Source organism: Branchiostoma belcheri, unplaced genomic scaffold, assembly GCF_001625305.1.
Source record: "Branchiostoma belcheri isolate BF01 breed outbred unplaced genomic scaffold, Haploidv18h27 scaffold83, whole genome shotgun sequence".
NCBI lineage: Eukaryota > Metazoa > Chordata > Leptocardii > Amphioxiformes > Branchiostomatidae > Branchiostoma > Branchiostoma belcheri.
In genome coordinates, this window is record NW_017804498.1 from 423,464 (window position 1) to 443,954 (window position 20,491).

At 41.8% G+C, this 20,491-nt stretch overlaps 3 protein-coding genes across 4 annotated transcripts in view; 1 reads left to right on the forward strand and 2 right to left on the reverse strand.

The window, feature by feature from the left end:
• Positions 1 to 2,845: 2,845 nt before the first annotated feature.
• On the reverse strand, positions 2,846 to 9,722 carry LOC109486764. Of its 2 annotated transcripts, none has more exons than XM_019790653.1 (4): positions 9,494 to 9,722; positions 7,741 to 7,891; positions 7,319 to 7,367; positions 2,846 to 2,966 (listed from the first exon to the last, which is right to left on the reverse strand). In XM_019790653.1, exons 1-3 carry the CDS (start codon positions 9,620 to 9,622, stop codon positions 7,339 to 7,341), a joined length of 309 nt encoding a protein of 102 aa, XP_019646212.1. In that variant the 5' UTR covers positions 9,623 to 9,722; the 3' UTR covers positions 2,846 to 2,966; positions 7,319 to 7,338. The 2 variants fall into 2 exon arrangements, with proteins under 2 accessions (XP_019646212.1, XP_019646211.1); XM_019790652.1 differs by lacking the exon at positions 2,846 to 2,966 and adding an exon at positions 5,885 to 6,124.
• A 2,832-nt stretch (positions 9,723 to 12,554) lies between these two features.
• On the forward strand, positions 12,555 to 20,243 carry LOC109486839 (RING finger protein 141-like). Its single transcript, XM_019790742.1, has 7 exons — positions 12,555 to 12,821; positions 13,537 to 13,803; positions 14,219 to 14,337; positions 14,542 to 14,650; positions 15,093 to 15,286; positions 16,310 to 16,423; positions 18,809 to 20,243. The coding sequence occupies exons 3-7, from the start codon at positions 14,228 to 14,230 to the stop codon at positions 18,960 to 18,962; spliced, it is 681 nt and encodes a 226-aa protein (XP_019646301.1). The 5' UTR covers positions 12,555 to 12,821; positions 13,537 to 13,803; positions 14,219 to 14,227; the 3' UTR covers positions 18,963 to 20,243.
• The window catches only part of LOC109486838 (mucin-2-like), a 32,332-nt gene continuing 31,315 nt past the window's right edge, over positions 19,475 to 20,491 (reverse strand). The window contains exon 57 of the mRNA XM_019790741.1: positions 19,475 to 20,487. Coding sequence (XP_019646300.1) covers positions 20,327 to 20,487 — 161 coding nt within the window. The 3' untranslated portion in view covers positions 19,475 to 20,326. The remainder of the gene's footprint in view (positions 20,488 to 20,491) is intronic.

Consider the following 20,491-nt stretch of genomic DNA (forward strand, 5'->3'; position numbering starts at 1 on the left):
GAGGGAAGGGAAGGGGGGGGGGGTTGTGGGCTGATGACGTCTCAGTGGGCGAAGCGAATTTAAAAACAGCCCACTCACCCACCCTCTTTTTCAACGTCTATTTGAAGCTCGCTACACGTCCCTTTGGGCGATTGCTCCGGACTTTCTGCCCATACCTTTAACCCATTCCCGGACTTCACCCAGGGTCACTTAGGATAGGGTACTGTGTGCAGTGCTGAGGCGGTTTATAGATTTCCAGTGCTCAAGTTGAGTCAGCACTGAAAATTGAAACTTAGGTGCAGTTTGTTTAACATTCTTAAGTTTGGTAGAAACAAACTCGAAACCATGCAAAGTCGAAACACTTGAGAAGAGACGAGCGACCCTCTACACTACGGCACCATTCCCACTAGGATAAAATTGTCCGGATCGAACCGACTTAAGCCGGCTCGGAGCCGGATCAAAGCGAATCAATTCGGTTCGATCCGGACAATTTTATCCTAGTGGGATTTGCCCGCATCGGAACGTACAGCATAGCAGAATCGATCTCCTACCTAGCCTCTACCAGGCTTGAGGGCGCGGCTGGAAATAGTAGAAATTGGCCAAATAGAGAGATATAACACGCCGAGGGAGTTTAGCCATCCAGTTTAACAGTTTGCCGGCAAGCAGCACGGCCAAAACCTTAGAATCTCCGGAAAAATTACTCGTTATCAAAATAGCCCAGTACCACCACTGTTAAGACTGTTGAATAAGAATAAATGACATGTTGCAAATTGGCTGATCAAGTGGCTCACACTCTGATGATCTCTGATGTTTGTCATTGGTTTGTGAGGACGATGGTCGCTCGTGAACTTTAGAGCGGTAAATGTGCAGGTGGCAAGAACTGCGCATGTACGTCGCTGCCAGGAAAACATCTTGAAATGAAATTAACATCTTCGCAGCGGAGGTTGCCGACCTCGGCCGTCATTTGATTGATAAAGGACATTATTTCTGTATAATGCCCTCGGATTGATGTTTTCTCCGCTGTTTTTCATCCCCCTTTCTATTTCAGGACATAAACGCGAAACGTGTTTTCTTGTGACAAAGGCCTGTTCTGGTGATATTGGTTTCACGCCGGGTGTTATTTTTGACTTAATTATTAATCTGAAGGACAACCGAGACGGAATATCTTGTTTATTTGCCGTATAAAAGGAATCGTGCATTTCACCATCGCAAGCAGCATGCGCAGTGTCGCGCGCCACGATTTTATCTCATGTATGATAAAAATGATATTGTCTATTTTCGCGCGCCTCAGATTTCTCAGAACAGAACTGTCATATTAAGATGATGTTGAATCTTTGCACAAGCTAGTGGCTATAATAAGAAAGAAAACGTTAATATTAATGCATTGTCAGTACCTTCATCATAGGCGTCAGCGACTAGATAAAATGTACCGACGTGACTGTCCTCTAACTATAATGACACAAGTAACACAAACGACAGGATACTTTTAGTGGCATTTATTGAACGATATAGGCTAGTATCTATGTTCTGCCTCAGATGTCATTTTCCTTTGAGGCGGGAACCTCTCTCGTGTGTGTCCATATACGAGGGGTGATCCAAAAGTTCTCGGCCTCACCTAGGAAATAGAGGTCAAACTCCTATTCTTTGGTATGGCTGTATACTATGACGTCTTACATCACTGCACACAAAAATTCAAATTTTTGTATTCATTAATTACCACGTGACGCCCCGTGAAAATGGGGTGGGTGAGGGCAAAATCACAAAATGGCCGCACCAGAAGCGTGTGCTGTGATCAAGTGTATCGATAAAAAGCTATGTCTCCTAGGGAAATCCATAAATACATGATCAAGTCACTTGGTGATGACTCCCCTTCTTATTTAACTACAAAGAACTGGGTTGCTAGCTCTAAGCGCGTCAAGGAGAGCACAAAAGATGAACATATGTCAGGATGCCACAAATCAGCACCATGGACAATCCAGTTGAGGCCATCCATCACATGGTAGTAAATGACAGATGTGAGACTGTCCATCATGTAGCAGGTTATTTGGCCTGTGTTATGACTCAGTTCACAATGTTTTGTCGAACATCCTGGGGATGAAAAAAACTGTCTGCATGATGAGTGTCTAGAATGTTGTCTGAACATCACACGTTAAACAGGCTGGGCATTTCAAGGAACGAATTCAGTCCATCAAGGCAACTTACTCAAACGATTTGTCACCCAATATGAGACATGGGTTCACCACTTTCACCCCGAATCAAAACAGCAGAGCAAATAATTGATGAAGAACGGTTCCCAGCATCCCAAGCGAGTTTTACCCGTTGAAAAGGTTTTTGCCTCTGTTTTCTTGGAAAGTGAGGGGGTTATCATTATTGACTACTTGCAAAAGGATCAAACCATCAATGGGGTGTACTGTGCACCAGAATTGCGGCATTTGAGGGCAACAATCACAGAGAAAAGGGGATAAAAGCTCCGAGTTGACGTGCTGTCAATGCACCTGTCCACACGGCACAGGGGTCAGTGGCAGCAGCAAACGAATGTGGCTTTGAAGTCTTACCCCACCCTTCCTATTCACCTGACCTAGCACCGTCGGACTTCTACCTGTTTTCTAAACTGAAGTTCCACTTACGTGGTCAACGTTTTCATGGTGATGATGGCGTCATTAATGTGGTTTAGGCATTTTTAAGGGCTTCAGACGAAATATTCTTCCACAAGGGAAAGGAAAGCTGGAACATCGCTGGACCAAGTGCATTGAAGTTAGAGGGGACTATGTTTAAAAATAGTGTAAGAAAAATTTTTCTGCCATCACGTTTTTTGGGAGAGGCCGAGAACTTTTGGATCACCCCTCGTATATATGCCACAAACTATGAATTTCCTCATAAGGTGTGACCGTTGATCACAGTTCTGGCTCTGTTTCGTCTCCGTATAATTTCACGACGAGGTTCACGGTGCTTGCTTCACTTCTTCTGGCACTCTGTGGTCTCCGCCGCTACAAAATAGAGGAAATTGTCAAGGACAAGGGCATGGAGTGCGACATGTGAAAGCTGTTGAACTTCGAAGTCCACAGCAAGTAATTTATATGGATGACATCACCGCGCACATTAATTTTCGCCTAAAAAAACAACAAGAAAGTTTGTTACCCTCTGACAGTGGTCAACATGCCGACAATGGGAAATATGCCTGTTGCAATTGCCATGCCAGAACTTGGATGGTAGATAAATATGAAGAGAGGAGACAAGACAAGGCTCTGATTTCTTTCTTTCACTTTTACTTTGATGCAGTGATGCATTTCATTCCTTTTATTTGTGATGTTCCCACTGAATCAAAACCATCTGTACAATGATTGAACAGATGATTTTTTTATTGAAAACTTTCATTTTTCAGTGGCAAATGGAAGTTGTAATAGTTGATAGTAAACGTAACACAATATATGTATCATTTCTTGTTTAATTACATAAGAAGGTTTATGATGTCAACATTTGAAAATGTATGAATCTTGTTTTTTCGCCGCCATGTTTTTTCGCCCTATCGCATTAGATTTTGAGTCTGCAGAGGATGTCATCCATAAAATGTACATGTTGTAGTCTGAAGAAATTTCTTGGAGGGCTGAACAGAGAATTCTCACTTAACGGAAGAAGCAACTCGTATTAGACTATAGATCGTAATCTATAGGAAGATTCTTCATCATGTATATACACAGTTTGGCAAAAGCACCGAAGTAACTAACAGGTTCCTTTCTCAGCACTGTGTACAGTGCTGAGGCGGTTTCCTTCCTAGATTTCCAGTGCTCAAGTTGAGTCAGCACTGAAAACTTAGAAACCGAGCTAGAGCTGAGAGAACTTAGGTACTCCTCCACTGTACCACATACAGATTATGACCGGACAACATGCTGATCGGCAGGACACGTTTGATTGGCCTCTTTTTCCTCAGATTTCCACTCGACCTTAGTACTAAGGACTATTCACTAGGCTACTGTACTGCATGTCGACGTGACCACCGGAAGCCAAGTGCCGAAATGATTTGAGAACTCGACTTCCAGCGACAAAGAGTCACCGAGCACTCGAAAATCCAGTGCGGAACCTGTTACTTAATAGGTTCAGCCTGTGTAACATTCTTAAGTTTGGTAGAAACAAACCCGAAACCATGCAAAGTTGAAACACTTGAGAAGAGACGAGCGACCCTCTACACTACGGCACCATTCTCACTAGGATGAAATTGTCCAGATCGAACCGACTTAAGCCGGCTTGGAGCCGGATCAAAGCGAACCAATTCGGCTCCAAGCCGGACAATTTTATCCTAGTTGGATTTGCCTGCATGACCGCATCGGAACGTACAGCATAGCAGAATCGATCTCCTACCCAGCACACGACGACAGGAGCACCGCCAAAACCTGAGAATCTCCGACAAAATTACTCGTTATCAAAAACCAGTACCATCACTGTTAAGACTGTTGAATAAGAATAAATGACATGTTTCAAATTGGCTGATCAAGTCAACCACACCATTGTCATTGGTTTGTGAGGACGATGGTCGCAGTGAACTTCAGAGCGGTAAACAGTCGTGATACGGCGTCAATGTGCAGGTGGCAGTAACAGCGTATGCACGACGCTGCCAGGAATACATCTTGAAATGAAATATTAAATGAAAATAAACATCTTCGCAGCGCAGGATGCCGACCTCGGCCGTCATTTGTATGATGGTTTCTCTGCTGTTTTTCATCCCCCGTTCTTCTATTTCAGGACATGCGTGCGCGAAACGTGATTTCTGGCGACAAAGACCTGTTGTGTTATATGACGACATTAGTTTGTTTTGTTTGTTTGTTTGTTTATTTATTTATCCAGGATATACATGTCGCCTGTATGGCGGTTTTCAAAGATTCCTGGGGGGATAACCCCAACATAAAATTACATTACATAATAATTAAGATAAAAGAAGAACTAACACAGGTCAATTAAAATAGATAAACTCATCGTGAACAAAATGAGAATCGTAGCTAACTCATTATACAACCAAAATGAAACAAGGCAGCATAGAAGCAATCATAATAATTCAGTTATCAAATCATAACGATAGGTCAAAAGGTTTGTCAACCAAAAGTAGATAATTAACCAAAAGTGGAGTTAGCTAATCAAAGTAACGAAATATGATTAATCAAATCAAATCAAATAATATAGAAGTAACGTAACAAGTTGGCCTTTCAATATTAGTGTCCGGTATCCATATATTCTTGACTGTAGATCTTTTCAAACAGTGTAAGTGTCCCTGTCGATTTTAGGCGAGACGAGAGCGAGTTCCATAACGCCGCCCCGGAGAACGACAAAGCTTTCTTTCTGTGCTCAGATTTAGCTTTAGGTAGCTGAAGGCCACCTTGTGACCTGAGACGAGTGTTGTGTGCGTGGATTTCTGAGAACTGCGTAAACAAGGCAGTAAGGTGTGGAGGGGTCAAGCCGTTAAGAGCCGTTAAAGACCAGTATAGCTTTGCTTCTCACCGGGTTTCACACCGGGTGATATTTTTGACTCAATTATTAATCTGAAGGAAAACCGCGAGACGGAATATCTTGTTTATTTGACGTATAAAAGGAATCGTGCATTTCACCATTGCAGGCAGCATGCGCAGTTTGGCGCGCCACGATTTTATCTCATATCGGATATTGTCGACGTCTATTTTCGCGCGCCTCAGATTTTTCAGAACAGAACTGCAAAGTCATATTTTAATATCTTAAAAGATGATGCTGCATCTTTGCACAAGCTAGTGGCTGTAATAAGTAATACACCTTAAACCTGACATCGGAAGAAAACATTAGTGCCTTGTCAGTACCTTCATCATAGGCGTCAGTGACTAATAAAACGTACCGACGTGACTGTCCTCTAACTATAATGACACAAGTAACACAAACGACAGGATACTTTTAGTGGCATTTATTGAACGACATAGGCTAGTATCTATGTTCTGCCTCAGATGTCATTTTCCTTTGTTTGAGGCGGGAACCTTTCTCGTGTGTCCATATATATATGCCACAAACTATGAATTTCCTTGTAAGGTGTGACCGTTGATCACATTTCTGGCTCTGTTTCGTCTCCGTATAATAACACGACGAGGTGCACGGTGCTTGCCTCACTTCTTCTGGCACTCTGTGGTCTTCGCCGCTACAAAATAGAGGAAATTGTCAAGGGCATGCATGGAGTGCGACATGTGAAAACTGTTGGACTTCGAAGGCCACAGCAAGTAATTTTTATGGATGGCACCAACGCGCGCATTAATTTTCGCCTAAAAAAACAACAAGAAATTTTGTTGCCCTCTGACAGTGGTCAACATGACGACAATGGGAAAGATGTCTGTTGCCATGCCAGAACGTGGATGGTAGATAAATATGAAGAGAGGAGACAAGACAAGGCTCTGATTTATTGTTTTGCCTTTGATGCAGTGATGTATTTCATTCCTTTTTTATGTGATGTTCCAACTGAATCAAAACCATCCGTACAATGATTGAAAACTTTTATTTTTCAGTGACAAATGGATTTTGCAATAGTTGACAGTAAATGTAACACAATATAGGTATCATGATGTCAACATTGGAAAATGTATCTTCTTTTTTGCCGCCATGTTTTTTTCGCCCTATCGCATTAGATTTGGAGTCTGCGGAGGATGTCAACCATAAAATGTTCGTGCTGTGGCCTAAAGAAATTTCTTGTAGGGCTGAACAGAGAGTTCTCACTGCGTACGGCGCGGTCACATTCGTCAGTACGAGTTCTTTCACAGCCTGCTTGAGAGGCCTACGGCATCAACATCGTACGGCAACCTACGGCAAATGTGACCGCGCCGCTCACTTCATCTCAGCTCAGTGATCAGTCTCGAGCTCCCTAACCTCTAGTTACTTCTACTAGAGCTACGTTTACCATAGAAATCACTTCAATATTAAACACAAAGCTAGAGTTCCACGATCTCATACCTTCGCCAAATCATGTTAAGCTTTTTGACTAAGAAATTATATAGATTAATCCCCCTGTTTACACGAAGAGGATCCTCAATTGCATGAATAACATCTGTTGACCATATTATCCACCAAAAGGCAGTCTTATCTTAACAAAGAATGCCATTATAGCATTTCCTCATTTCCTCTGCTGCTGTACCATGCCAAGCCGCCAGGGGGCCCAAAATCTAATCATTTTGAGCTCTTCTCAAGACCTACCCACCTACCAAATATCAAGACAATCCATCAAAGCCTTCTTGAGTTATCGTGTTCACACACACACACACACACACACACACACACACACACGCACGAACTCCCATGAAAACATAACCTTCTTGGCGAAGGTAATGGCACAAAGAAAACTTACTTTGTTTCGTTTCACTGAAGCTATCCTAGTCGAGGAAAAGTTAACTTGTCTGTAAAGCAAAATCAAGCAAAGTGTCATAAGGTGTTTAAAAACTAATATTGATATATCAGTGAAAACATCTTTCTGAAATGTATTCCAGGGATACGTGACAGAATCATAACGTGGTTGCATAACCCCTGGAATATGATGCGTGTTATAACAGTATGATTTGAAAGACGACAAGACATATAAACTACTTTTTTAAATTGTTCTTTATGAATTTCGTTAAGCGATCTGTGAAACCTTAAGTTGCTCAGGATCGCAAGTCAGCCTGGGTAATGGGATGAAGTCTGCCACCCCTGATTCCCGTGCTGCTTATATCTCACTGCTCATGAGAAGGAGATCGGATGCCTTCTACTTATTTTCGGAATTATGTTATTCACCTTTCTTCCGCATGGATACCGACGTCGCAGGGAACAGTCTGGGCCAGGCTTTCTTCAGCATGGCCGTGACCTCTGACCTGATGACGTCACGCAGGAACGCCCTCTCCAGGGTCGTGTTGGGAAATACCTCCTGTCGCTCTGCGTCCTCAACCTGGAAAAATGGGGGCATGATTAATTATATCAGTGCCCTGAGCAAAAACGACCAATCAAAAAGCAACGTTGTCACGGAGATTGCCAGGCCTCAAAATGAACTTTTCTTCTTATTGTCCCAGCACTGTCCCGAAAATAAACTTTAAAGTGAGGTTTATCTGTCCCAACCTGTTTTTCAGGAAGTATGTATGACAACAACTTGACGTCTACATGTACTTTATTTTGCTTACGTTCTGACTCTCAGAGTAGACAAAACATTCGGGAGGAAATTACCGGAGCCAAAAGCTGGGACGTGTGCCTGATAAACGAAAGAAGGACATTGTAGATCTGATGTTGATTATTTTTCTATTGTCCCCAAATGTCCCAATGTGTCTTTTTAGTTGTCCTGGTCTAAATTTTAATGGTCAGTAGCCATTGCGTTGGGAATCTGTTAATGTCGAGCCCTGACAGTGAAGGAAATCAAATCTTGAACAAGAACGGGTTCGGTAAACCGCATCGACCGATTCCTGAACAATCACGAAGTGATCGAGAGAAGACCGACCGTATTACTGCCGAAAATTGCGCTCATGGACGCGTCGGGCGACCTATCTTTTCCTGGTGTGTAGCACCAGCTTAGAGTCTAGTTACCGTATATATTCATACACACTCTCAGAATGACCTCTACGCCTACTACGGTTCACAAATAAACCTGGTGCGCGAGTCAGATAATTTAAATTTTCTGGCCTTAAGAGTAGTTTTCAACAGTTGGCTTGTAGTCTAGTCTGGATTTGACAATGAAAAAAGTTTCCGGTGGAAAGAGTAGAAATCAACCAAATAAAGATATAAAATGCCTGGGGAGTTATTCCGGCAGAGATAAATGTTTTTTCGGGTGCAGCAAACAATTCTCTCTACCGGACCAGCTCACCTGGCATATTATCTCTCTATTTGGCCGATTTCTACTCTTTCTCTTTCCAGCCGCCTCCCGAAGCCTGGTAGAGGCTAGTTTACTCCGGTTATTAAACCAGCCGCTCGTCCCATGTTTACCAGCCGACCCTTTCAAAAGCCCGCCGACCCTAGCCTTTTTCTTACCGCTGTTAGGCCATTAGGAATTTCATTATATTCACGCATTTTCAGAAGCAAAATTTATCGAGTAAATCGGGTGAAATATTTGCCCCTGGTCCTGATGCATGTCAGTCTTAATGTTACATTAGCATGAGAGTTCATCTGTGTTGAAATAAAGACTAAACTTTAACTGCCAACACTACAATGAATTGAGACTTCAGTACCCAAATTTTTGGCTGACTCCGTCAACCTTGTTCCGGTCTGCAAAGACAGAGACGTCAGAGACACGTCTCAGACGTCACGTTCCAAGAGTAGACGGGTCCATTTCGGGAACAAGGTTGACGGAGTCAGCCGAAAATGTGGGGTACCCAATTCATTGTAGTGTTGGCAGGTAAAGTTTAGTCTTATTTCTTCGTGTTACATCGTGTTACTTCGTGTTAATCTGCATTTGTTGGACCACTTCGAATTTAGCCGAAATCTAAAAAAAATTATTGAGAATTTTTTTTTCATGACAGAAATCACAGCATTTTTCCGAGGCCTTATTGAGTAACCCATTGCTCACCTCTCCGCTGTGCAGATATTGGTCACCGCCAGCGTCGTCTGCGACCAGCGTGTGTCGGGAGCCAGTCGTGAGTGACCAGCTGCAGGCCGCGACCAACACCACCAACACGCACATCAGTCTCGGGGTCATGCTGCTGCTACAAGATGCTAGCTGCTGCCGCCTAAACTCTTTATCTAGTGTAGTAACTATGGAACACTGAATTTGAATGGAATCACGTAATTGCTTCCACTACCAAGTTAGTACCAACACGTCAATATTCGAGAGCGTCGAAGTGAGGAGTGCCGTTCAGACGTTCAGCCGTCGGATATTATGGGTTTTTGTTGTCATGACAACCATCTTGCGCACTCGGCGGTGATTGGAGCCTGGTCTAATCAACCTGGGCTGCGGATGTAACTCGAAAACAACGAAATCCACACGATTTACTGACGTTCCTTTCTCTTGCATCGGTTTAGCCAATTAGCAATTTAATATACACCTTTAATCTCCTGTTTGAAAGTAAGTGGCAAATGCCATCTGTTTCACAAGATATATTTCATTCCTCCATCCGCCGGCGTGGGGTGGCATGGCCTTATCGTTTACGGGCTGTTTTTTCCTGCTGTGCCCTGCAGGATTTTCCCTCATTTTGAGGGACGAAAGTGCATGGCGGTATCTATTCTTGATGTGGTGCGTGCCTCAATGCATTCCAGTAGGATTCACATGAATGCATGTTAATAAATACTAATGACAAATACAAAGGTATCTAACGTTATTTGTTTATTGAGACCACATTTGTGAAAGGATTGGCATAACTACACGGCCATTCTGTCAGTATTCTTCTGCAATCGACAAACTGACTACACTGTCCTTGGTACTGACTACACTGTCCTTGTTACTGACTACACTGTCCTTGGTACTGACTACACTGTCCTTGGTACTGACTACACTGTCCTTGGTACTGACTACACTGCCCTTGGTACTGACTACACTGCCCTTGGTACTGACTACACTATTCTTGGTACTGACTACACTGTCCTTGGTACTGACTACACTGTCCTTGGTACCGACTACACTATTATTGGTACCGACTACACTGTCCTTGGTACTGACTACACTGTCCTTGGTACTGACTACACTGTCCTTGGTACTGACTACACTGTCCTTAGTACTGACTACACTGTTCTTGGTACTGACTACACTGTCCTTGGTACTGACTACACTGTCCTTGGTACTGACTATACTGTCCTTGGTACTCACTACACTGTCCTTGGTACTCACTACACTGTTCCTAGTACTGACTATTTGTTACATGCATGTCCTTGGTATTTCTCTGTGCCAATTTTCATATATATATTCGGAAAACATATCACAAACATACTTCATGTGTTTATTGAGTATCTGTCCTCTTTGACATTGACGTTGATCTGACCTAGGTAACAATTGCCAAATCCTGCAACACTTCTGTAGCACTTTAGGTGTTTAAGTTGCTTTTTGACTTTGCAGGAACAATTTCTGGCAGTATGAGAACCACTAGATAAAAGGATGCGAACCACTAGAACATACAACACTGACATCCATTAGTCACATGTTACCTAACATTCGTTAGGTAAAGTGGAAAACAACAGCTGGCATACAGGATACTGTTACATCAATCTGCGTCAATGCTGTTTTACCGGACTTCACACCAAACTGTGAAGAACATTTGCTTTTGACACCTGTGTGTTAAATGAACAGCGACATGGGCTGAATTACTACTTCATTACGTTTCTACTGATGTTACGAAAAACTTTAGGACCAGAACCTAAGAAAGTAAGAACAGTAATAGAAGTAAGAATCCCTGAGAGATTTCCAAAATTGAGAGATTTGAACGTGGTCTGAGGACAAAACACACACATAATTTGTGCTTTTTTTGTGTGTCCTTTTACTTGTTTTGTATATCTATGAACTTTCGTCGTGCCGCCGTTTTCTACCGAACGAAGTCATATATATCTAGAAATAGAAAGGGGTCGCTAAAGAAAACTACCCGTGCACGAGACATACTATGTAAATATTGCCCAATGAATACAGTGGAAAGTTGTATTAGTCAGTGTCAAGGTCCTCGCTATGAGACAGACAGAAACAGATTATTTCAAAACGTTACCACAATTTCTCCACCTTTTCATCATCTAGAAGATCACCAAAACGCTGTTCTCCTACTAATATATAAGATCACAAAACCCACTCATTATGCAGAACTGGGACTATTCATTATCCACTGCCTTCAAAGAAGAAGTCATACGTCATAATAGCAAGCGTAGTAGTAACGTTAGAAGTATTAAATTTTTCCAGACAGTAGTTGTCTGTCTCCTATTGTATTGTACCGTACGTATAGCATCCCGGACTTTGTAAAGCAATTAGCCTTCGTGCATGATTTTGCAAATAAAGACTATGTTTATATGTCTGCTTCGCTGGGAGATCAGTAGCCTGTGAACACAAGCTCTTTCCTCGGCGCTCAAGAATCCGGAGCTGCCCACCCCAAGTTGGTGGCGGACTAATTAGGAAGCCTATTCACCGTTCGTACAATATTCTTCACGATATTGTGCCGTACGTGTATGTTATATGATTTTTATTTATTTATTTATTTCTGTTTTATTTAAACAGGGTAGAAATTAATTAAACCTCAGTGCTATTTAAAACCACTGCTTTTCGGGAATGTAATTTTCACATGATGAATGATTCGTTTCTTCAGATTTAAGATTTTCTAGAATATCGTTGCGTATTTTCAGGCGGAAAATGTGGTATAGACAATAATCAGATAAAAGTAAATGTTTAAGTTATGACGATGATTAAGTCACACATTTTCCCAATTTTTTTTTCAGGAAATTAATCCTTATTTCTTTCTGTCTTTATTGGCAATATTTAGATTTAACCTAATATTTCCCCAAGCCTGGCCCCTGACCGAGTAAACTAAATCAAAACCGAGGTGACTAGTGAAGAAAGTAGATATATTTCGCGCCAAAAATTTAAATCATAGTGAAATCCTGGTGACGTTGATTTTCTTGCGTAGTATGACGCAACCAGTTTGTCATGACGTTTACAACAAAGAGGGTCAGAGGTCAAGCCACACGTAGCTGCCCGGGACCTTCATACCTGTTGTTTTCCCAGCTGTTCAGTCAAATCACGTCGTTGCTGTACCGTTTGGGAACTGTTTAAACGGTGCAAATGGAAGGAACATAGAAGAACGGCTTGGTGGAGATGTCGTGGGTTAAAGAGCTGGCTTGGTTTGGTCTGTACGCGCACGTAAAGTGAGGTGGAACACAGAGAGAGCTTGTGCCTGCAGGACTGCACTGGTCACAAAGAAAAACGTTCTCAGGTGAGGTCACAGCTGCACAAATTACAAAGGACAGTATACGCAGATGTCCTTGGCTGTACACACAAAAATATGCAGTACACAAAGTCAACCCACGACCCAACACCCTTAAGAAATGTTTTTGTTGTGAAGTCTCGTCCGAACGATAGTGGGTGGGTTTTCTGTGATAAATTAGTTCTTACAGGTGTTTTGAATAATGAGATCACCGAGCATTTCACGATATAATAGCGGCAGTGGTATATTGTAGGGCAGCCTTTGACATAATTTGGGATGCTCAAGAACACCGAGGTGACATGTAGCTGTGATACAGCTGATTGTCAGGTGTGCATGTTACAGGTGTCTGTCACAGGTGCATGTCACTAAAGGGGTACAGTAGCTACCATACTGGTTAAGTTTAACATGTATTTATAATTACTAGCAATCATAAGGTACTAGTATAATTAATCATGAGTTGTACCCTACCCACATGCTGGGCTGCTGCTTCTATCATTTCCACAGCCTCGAATTCTAACTTCTGATTACAGACGATGTTTGCACAGTCCCATTACAGGTGCATTAGAGGTGCATATCTCGAAAGTTGAAAGTAGTAAAATTAAATTGACCTCTCCACTACAAATTAATGACACCACAAATGTATCTTGTTTACATGACTACTGTACTACAGAATTGTTTCAACCACATATTTCAGCATTTGCAACATTGTTGCCCACATGTCCAGGTCAGTTCCACTGTACCACAGACTGTCATCCACGGACCAGACCTGCAGAGGGAGCAGCACAGTGGGAAGTGCAGGGACAGAGGCTATGGGACAGGATCAGTCCCAGGAACAGTATTTCTATGACGATTCGGATGAAATGTGGCACGAGGGTGCAGAAGAGGAACACTCTCCAGAACCAGAGCTGGAGTCCCATCTCCAGTACCCCAGTCCCAGGAGGGGGACGCAGGCCTGTACTTACAGAGTTACCTGCAGAGCAAGATACGGCAGGTAGGAACCAGCAAGGATGGGTTATCTGTACAAACTAGGTGGTCTTGTTAGGCTTGACTAAAGGTTCTCGGTTAGAATCCCTTGCAGGCCACAATGTTGTGCACCTGGAAAGGACACTTCCTCACTCAACTCAGGTGATAGTTCCCGTGTTAAGGAAAGCAATATCTTACCACACTTTATCGAACAGAGTAGGGGTCCATCCTGGTGTGAGTGGATCAAACTTTACAGTCCAGTCTTACACAGCTTTTATTTAATAAGTACAAATCTGGTGTGTTAAGGTGGTATACTGGTTAGTTGAAACAATCTACATGTAATAGAATAGGACCTCTCGCATATATGTTAGATGACTGTTTCAGTGGACAGGTTAGTAAATAGGGCCACAGATCCCCAAAGTTGTGTTTCTCCCCCACCACAGGGTTCTGATATGGTCCTTGCAGTTCAGGGCCGGCTGCAGAAACATGCAGCTATCTTGAGGAAGATTGCAGTGCTGGACTACAAGGACCTACAGGATGCCGTGAAGGAGCTCAACGAAGTGTAAGAACAGCAGCTGCTTCTTTACTTTGCTTGGTGTACTTGAGTCCATATCAAGAAACGTCACTGGGATCTTACAATAGACTGGTTGAACCCCTAATTGTCTCTCTCATTGGTTAAATGCTTATTATGATGGGCAGTAAAGGTCATTCTATAGACAATTCGCATCTGTACCATGACAGGTAGTGTGTTTTTTTCTGTCTGCAGAACCAAGACATTCAGTGAGGTGCAGGGTAAACACCTGGTCTTCACCATAAAGAAGGGCACAGATGAAGGGGCGCTGTGGAAGGCAACTGTCAGGATCAGATGTTTGAAGGTAATGTTTGCATTTCTTACAGTTACTGAAGCAGGAGTTAAGATGTACAGACCTTCACTGCTTCATGGAAATTATTTCAGTCTACTACAAATGTAGATGGTGCTACTGGTAATGCCCCTGCTTCCCTCTGCCAGATTGACTGTTTGTGGAAGAATGAAGTCCATGTCACTACTGAATCTGAGACAGTTCTTCCCGGTCTGTCTGTCTGTTTGCTTGTATGTGTGTCCATAGTTATTTGAATAGTCACAGGAAAAGGAGGAGAAAATGTGTTAACTACAGACTGACAGGAAGGTCAAGTTGGAGGTCAAAATGGTCTCCCCGAAGGTTGACAACTCATAAATAGTTCACAGAGGTGTGAAATGTTTCATTTCTTGTTTTGAATGTCTTGCTACCTATGAAGATTATGATCGTGCTTACTAACGTCCCTGTTTCCCTCTTCCAGATTGACTCGGTATGTGGGAGAATAGAATCCACGAGGCTGCTGAATCTGAGACAGTTCATCGCTGTGTATAACACAGTACTCCAGCAGGCGGAGGCTGCTGTAGGCAAGCAGGGGAAGGAGCCCAGTACGGGCGGGGATGGCACGGGTGAGGAGGACACTCCTCCTGAGTTCCAGGCCTCCATCATCTTTACAGGGTATGTTTGTACCTTCATACCTGCCCTCAACAATTGACATTTCTTATTCCATGCATTTTTTTTCCTGCCCAGGAGGACCAACAGGCATATCAAAAGTATTGTTGAATACATGAAAATGTACGTCGTGTGGTGTAGTGGTACATCACAGGACTGTGAAACGGGGAGGACCGGTTCGNTCGGTCGTACCGACAGTCCGACATGCGCCGCGACGTTGTACCCTTGGGAAAGGTACTTTACACGATTTCCTCACTTCACTCAGGTGAAAATGAGTACCTAGCTTCGGTTAGGGGCGTCTTATCAGATGGGACGTTAAAATGGAGGTCCCGTGTTTGAGGAGAGACACACCTCAAGCACGTTAAAGAACCCACTTGAGCAGAAGTGGAACAAACCATTATGGCCAAAAAAGGGGTAGGGAATTTTCCCGACCAGCCTCGTAACCCCTGCTTCTCCTAGTGGGTCAGTTAGTCCTCACTACTTGTGATGTTTCTGACTCAGGGAGAAGAGTTGCTGTTACAGTTACAGGCTAGCTCTATGCCTAGAAGTGGCCAAATGGCCATGCATTGAGCGACACCGTTAAAAAAAAATTTTTGGGTGTGCTGTTTGTTTGTGTGTGTGTCTGTTTGTATTTCCAGATGTTTTTTTGTCAACATTGGAACATCTGGATGAATTGTGATGATATTCATATGTGGATATGTCTTGAAAGACAAAGATCAAGAATGATTTTAGGCCTCCTGGCGGCTTGTCTTATTACCGCAGAACAACCTCCAGTTTTGTATGTTTTGTCCTGGACACCCTGTGGTCCTGATTTTTGGGTTACGTAATAAGTTTTTATGTCTGGGAAAAGTAGACAGTTTTCATTTGTATACAATGTAAATTCTTACTTGCTACTTATCAGTTAGTGTTACTACCAATGTACATTATTTTATAGGAATGTTATCATCAATGTCAGGCAAACTCAAGTACATGTCCCTCACCTCCTAGGGATTTCTACATTAAATATGTTGATGTTACCCACATTTCTAGACTGCAGTCTATGCAGGAAGAGGATGACAATGAATGCTGTATATGTATGGACAGGAGGTCTGAGGTCATCTTGCCCTGTACACACAGTTTCTGCCAGGAGTGCATCGACAAGTGGTATGTACACTTCTGTAAATTGTTTTTTTAGAGTGCATTCCAAGCAGAGAAACTTCCTTTTCTGGACATTTGTAACAGCTTTTTTTAAAGGGGTTTTGTCAGGCTTTCTACTTTTTCGGCTTTTCTTTCTACTGTGTCCTTCCTTCATGGTGCTTTTGACTCTTGCACAGTTTGAAGGATTACAAATGTTGTGGTATCAAGGTCTGTTTCCACCAATGATAAAAAGATGCTTCCAGTGGCACACATAAGCCTCAGTTGCATATTAGATACTAATTAGAACTGAATTGTGATGTTGAAGCCTACTGGTTCATGTAGACACTAAGAGTTGTCGCTACTAGCTAAGGCGTTATCCTGGGAAATTTTTTAGGCAGCTTTGTTAAGAATTATTATAAAAAGAACCCATTATATTGTTTTTCAGGCCCCAAATGTACATTTTGTTAGTTTCTACCTCAAATAAGGAGCAGGAAGATAAAGCTTATCACTTAAATTTTCTGGCATACTTTTTTTGAGCTGAGTCTTCCCTATAATTTTAGTGCTAAACTGTAAAAAAAAACTGGCCTGAAACCATAAGACAGGTCCCCCCCCCCACAGTATCAGTGTTTTCATCTCAACTACTTACTTTGCTTAGTTATGGGTTCACCACACCACGAAGTGGTGGTGAACCCATATTGCTTTTTCTGATGTTTCTTCTCCTCCTCCTTCTCCTCCTCCTTCTCCTCCTCCTGCCATATCTTTAAATGGATTCAGCTTCTTCATTTTAGGGCCTAAGGTCCTGAAATTTGGTATGGAGGTACAGTGGGCAAATACCCCTAGGCGTTTTTTAAATTTTTGTGATACAGGCTTTTAGAATGGTTTTATTTGAGTTTTTTGGCTGTGTTATAGCAAATGTATTACTGTGTTAGTGTGCCGTGTTTACCATGAGTCATCACAATGGAATGCAGGGCATCAACCAATAGGCATGCAGCTTTCCTCTATACTTCTTGCTGATTGGCTGTTGGGATTTAACTTGGCCTAATGTTACATTCGTTGACATTTTCATCATTAGCGGTTAAATTTATCATAGCAACGAAACAGAGAAATGTATTCTGTTTGATGTTACTTCACATGTCATATGTTGCTGACACACACTTTGTCCTATACATATGCAACTTAAAAATGAAAGGTGCTGTGATGTTGTGTTCTACCGTCAGAAAAAGGGCAATGTCAAGGCAGGGCGGTACAATATACATGTCAAAGTGAAGAGTGTTTTATTGTATTTCTTTTTGAAGATGAAACAGACTCCTCGATCAAAGTTTCTTTCTGTCGAATACATCATTTTGTGCTATTATTAAACAACATAGTTATTACAAAGACACAGTGGTGGGCAACTGTAGCAAGTTGCTAAGTTAAGCCTCACCACTGACAAAGAAGAATGCAATCAGTAATAAATAATAAAACAGCAAAACGGCGTTCCAAATATAACGATAACATGAGAGAAATCCCAGGCTAACAGCTGTAGAGTGCCATGTGGTGCTGTCACATTTGTATACTATTGCAGCTCTCAGCTATTTGTAACATTTTTATTATGGGTTCACCACACCACGAAGTGGTGGTGAACCCATATTGCTTTTTCTGATGTTTCTCCTCCTGCCATTTTTTAAATGGATTCAGCTTCTTCATTTTAGGGCCTAAGGTCCTGAAATTTGGTATGGAGGTACAGTGGGCAAATACCCCTAGGCGTTTTTTAATTTTTGTGATACGGGCTTTTAGAATGGTTTTATTTGAGTTTTTTGGCTGTGTTATAGCAAATGTATTACTGTGTTAGTGTGCCGTGTTTACCACGTTTGGGCATGAGTCATCACAATGGAATGCAGGGCATCAACCAATAGGCATGCAGCTTTCCTCTATTCTTCTTGCTGATTGGCTGTTGGGATTTAACTTGATTAACACCCGCACAGAGCATTTCCACCTGCACAGAGCATTTCTTGCTGATTGGCTGTTGGGATTTAACTTGATTAACACCTGCACAGAGCATTTCCATACTGACAGTATGTCTTTATTCAAGTGTTTTGGTAGGTATTTCAGGCTTTTCTGCTCCAGCATTGGAATGCGGGGCATGAACGTTTTTTATTTTATTTTGAAAATAAACAGTTTGCATTATGCAATTAAAAATCCTAACCAATAAAGTAGGGAATAGCTATCCAACTGTTGTTTTAGTTGTATGTTACTTCATATTATAGTTATATCAATGTAATTAAAACTAAATCATTGTTTTCCCTTGTGTTTCTCATTCTTTCCCTGCCATGTGGTAAAATGTGGTGAACCCATCGCTGTATTTGCTCCAAAGCAAATATTGGCCTTTCTAGTTTCTGTACTACAGTAGTTGGTATCTGTCTCTTTATGCAGGAATGTCATACATAACACATGCCCCAACTGTCGCGGGAGGAATGACCCCAAGGACTCCTGGGTAATGCCGGACATGCCGGACAGTCAGGAAATCCGAGACTATCTCATGGGTGTCACCGAGGGCAACGGAAACGGAAGTCAAAAATTAAAGTGAAATATGAATACATGACATGAGCTCTTACAAGTAGTAATGATACTAGTATATTTCACTACAAGAATAGGTGATTACGAATGTCAACTTTCAGTCAAGATGCAGAGTTCTGTCTAAAGAACCAACAGATTTTTGTGCTGCATACACTTTATGAAGGGACATGCCTGGATCCATAGCAAGTAGTAAAAGCAAGAGGTTTTGCCTTAGTTAGAACATGATTGTGATGTGGGTGATGACAAACGTAGGGCAATGTCATAGATCGTGTTGAAACCTTCATGGAAGTTTCCGCATAAGCAATATATCCAATCCTGAATTCATTGTCTTACCTTTGTTATCAATTTCAAATTGATATTATGCAACAATAGGAGTCAATCCTAGAGTTCAGGAATGCTCAGGGTGCGCAGAGCTCTTGAACCCCTCTGAAATCTTGCTATTTGGTGTATATAATATGTGTATAAACTATAACTGAGTTTCTTTCTCTTTGACTACTTCAAGCAAGTACGAGGTGATAATGGTCACTTTTAAGAATTATTATTTTTCATGACACATTGTAGTCTTAAAGTGAGACATCATGCTTAAATCATGGCTTTTAAACACAGTTTGATAGGTTACCATTTGACCTTAAGTCTATGCATCACAATGTACATTTACTAGTACAATCCAAGAACTAAACATTGATATAAGAATTATCATAGCAAAAATTTTGACTATGTAAAATCACAGAAATGTGGAAGGATGTATGTGAACAGAAGGTAAACTAGTGAAACATATCCTCATAATGATTTGGTATAGCCATTAATGTATTGCAGTCAGGTGTAAAGCTGTAGAAGTATATACACAATCATGTATATTGAAGAAAGCCAAAAAATTATGTCTCGGGCCTGAAATATGCACTATTACAACCTGACAATTTGCCAGTAATGGTCTTTACTGACTGCTATAGCAGTAATCAGTATGTTATGTGTAAAGTATTATTTGATTGATAGTGAAATATCATATTTTTGTTTGTAATATCTGGGGAAATTTTCAGTATGCTACAAAGCATGGTTCTGACAAGGCAATAAATTTTGAAATCTGGCAGAAGACAGAACATACAGAGAAAATAGTCAACACTCTTGTTGCTTTGTCTTACAACATCAATACAATAACATCATGCAGCTAGTGCAATGCATTTTCCTAGTGGACTTAGAAATGTTCTTAAAAAAGAGAAAGCATATTATTCATTCACTACTAATACTACATTTATGTCACCTACAACATGAAGCTAACCACATGTAGTCCTGTCTTTGTTGCAGTATTGGTACCACAAGATTCTGATGATAATGATGACTACGTTTGATAAGATTGATCTGGGAATGCTGCATGGCTTAAGTAGAGGGCTTTGCCTCCTGACATGTGTCACAGTAACAGGCATCTATCTGACGATAGTTGTACGTAGTAGAGGTGCCATCAGTACACTGCATGGGGACAGACACATCCGTCCAGGCCTTGTCCTGACAGCACGTGCACTCATGGTTCATATCGTGTGCTGT

Coding starts and splice junctions, on each gene's coding strand:
- LOC109486764 (XM_019790653.1), bottom strand. CDS start 9,622: ATGACCCCGAGACTGATGTGCGTGTTGGTGGTGTTGGTCGCGGCCTGC. Junction 7,892..9,493: donor AATATCTGCACAGCGGAGAG/GTGAGCAATGGG, acceptor CCATTTTTCCAG/GTTGAGGACGCAGAGCGACA. Junction 7,368..7,740: donor GGTATCCATGCGGAAGAAAG/GTGAATAACATA, acceptor TTTGCTTTACAG/ACAAGTTAACTTTTCCTCGA.
- LOC109486839 (XM_019790742.1), top strand. CDS start 14,228: ATGGTCCTTGCAGTTCAGGGCCGGCTGCAGAAACATGCAGCTATCTTG. Junction 14,338..14,541: donor GTGAAGGAGCTCAACGAAGT/GTAAGAACAGCA, acceptor TTCTGTCTGCAG/AACCAAGACATTCAGTGAGG. Junction 14,651..15,092: donor TCAGGATCAGATGTTTGAAG/GTAATGTTTGCA, acceptor TCCCTCTTCCAG/ATTGACTCGGTATGTGGGAG.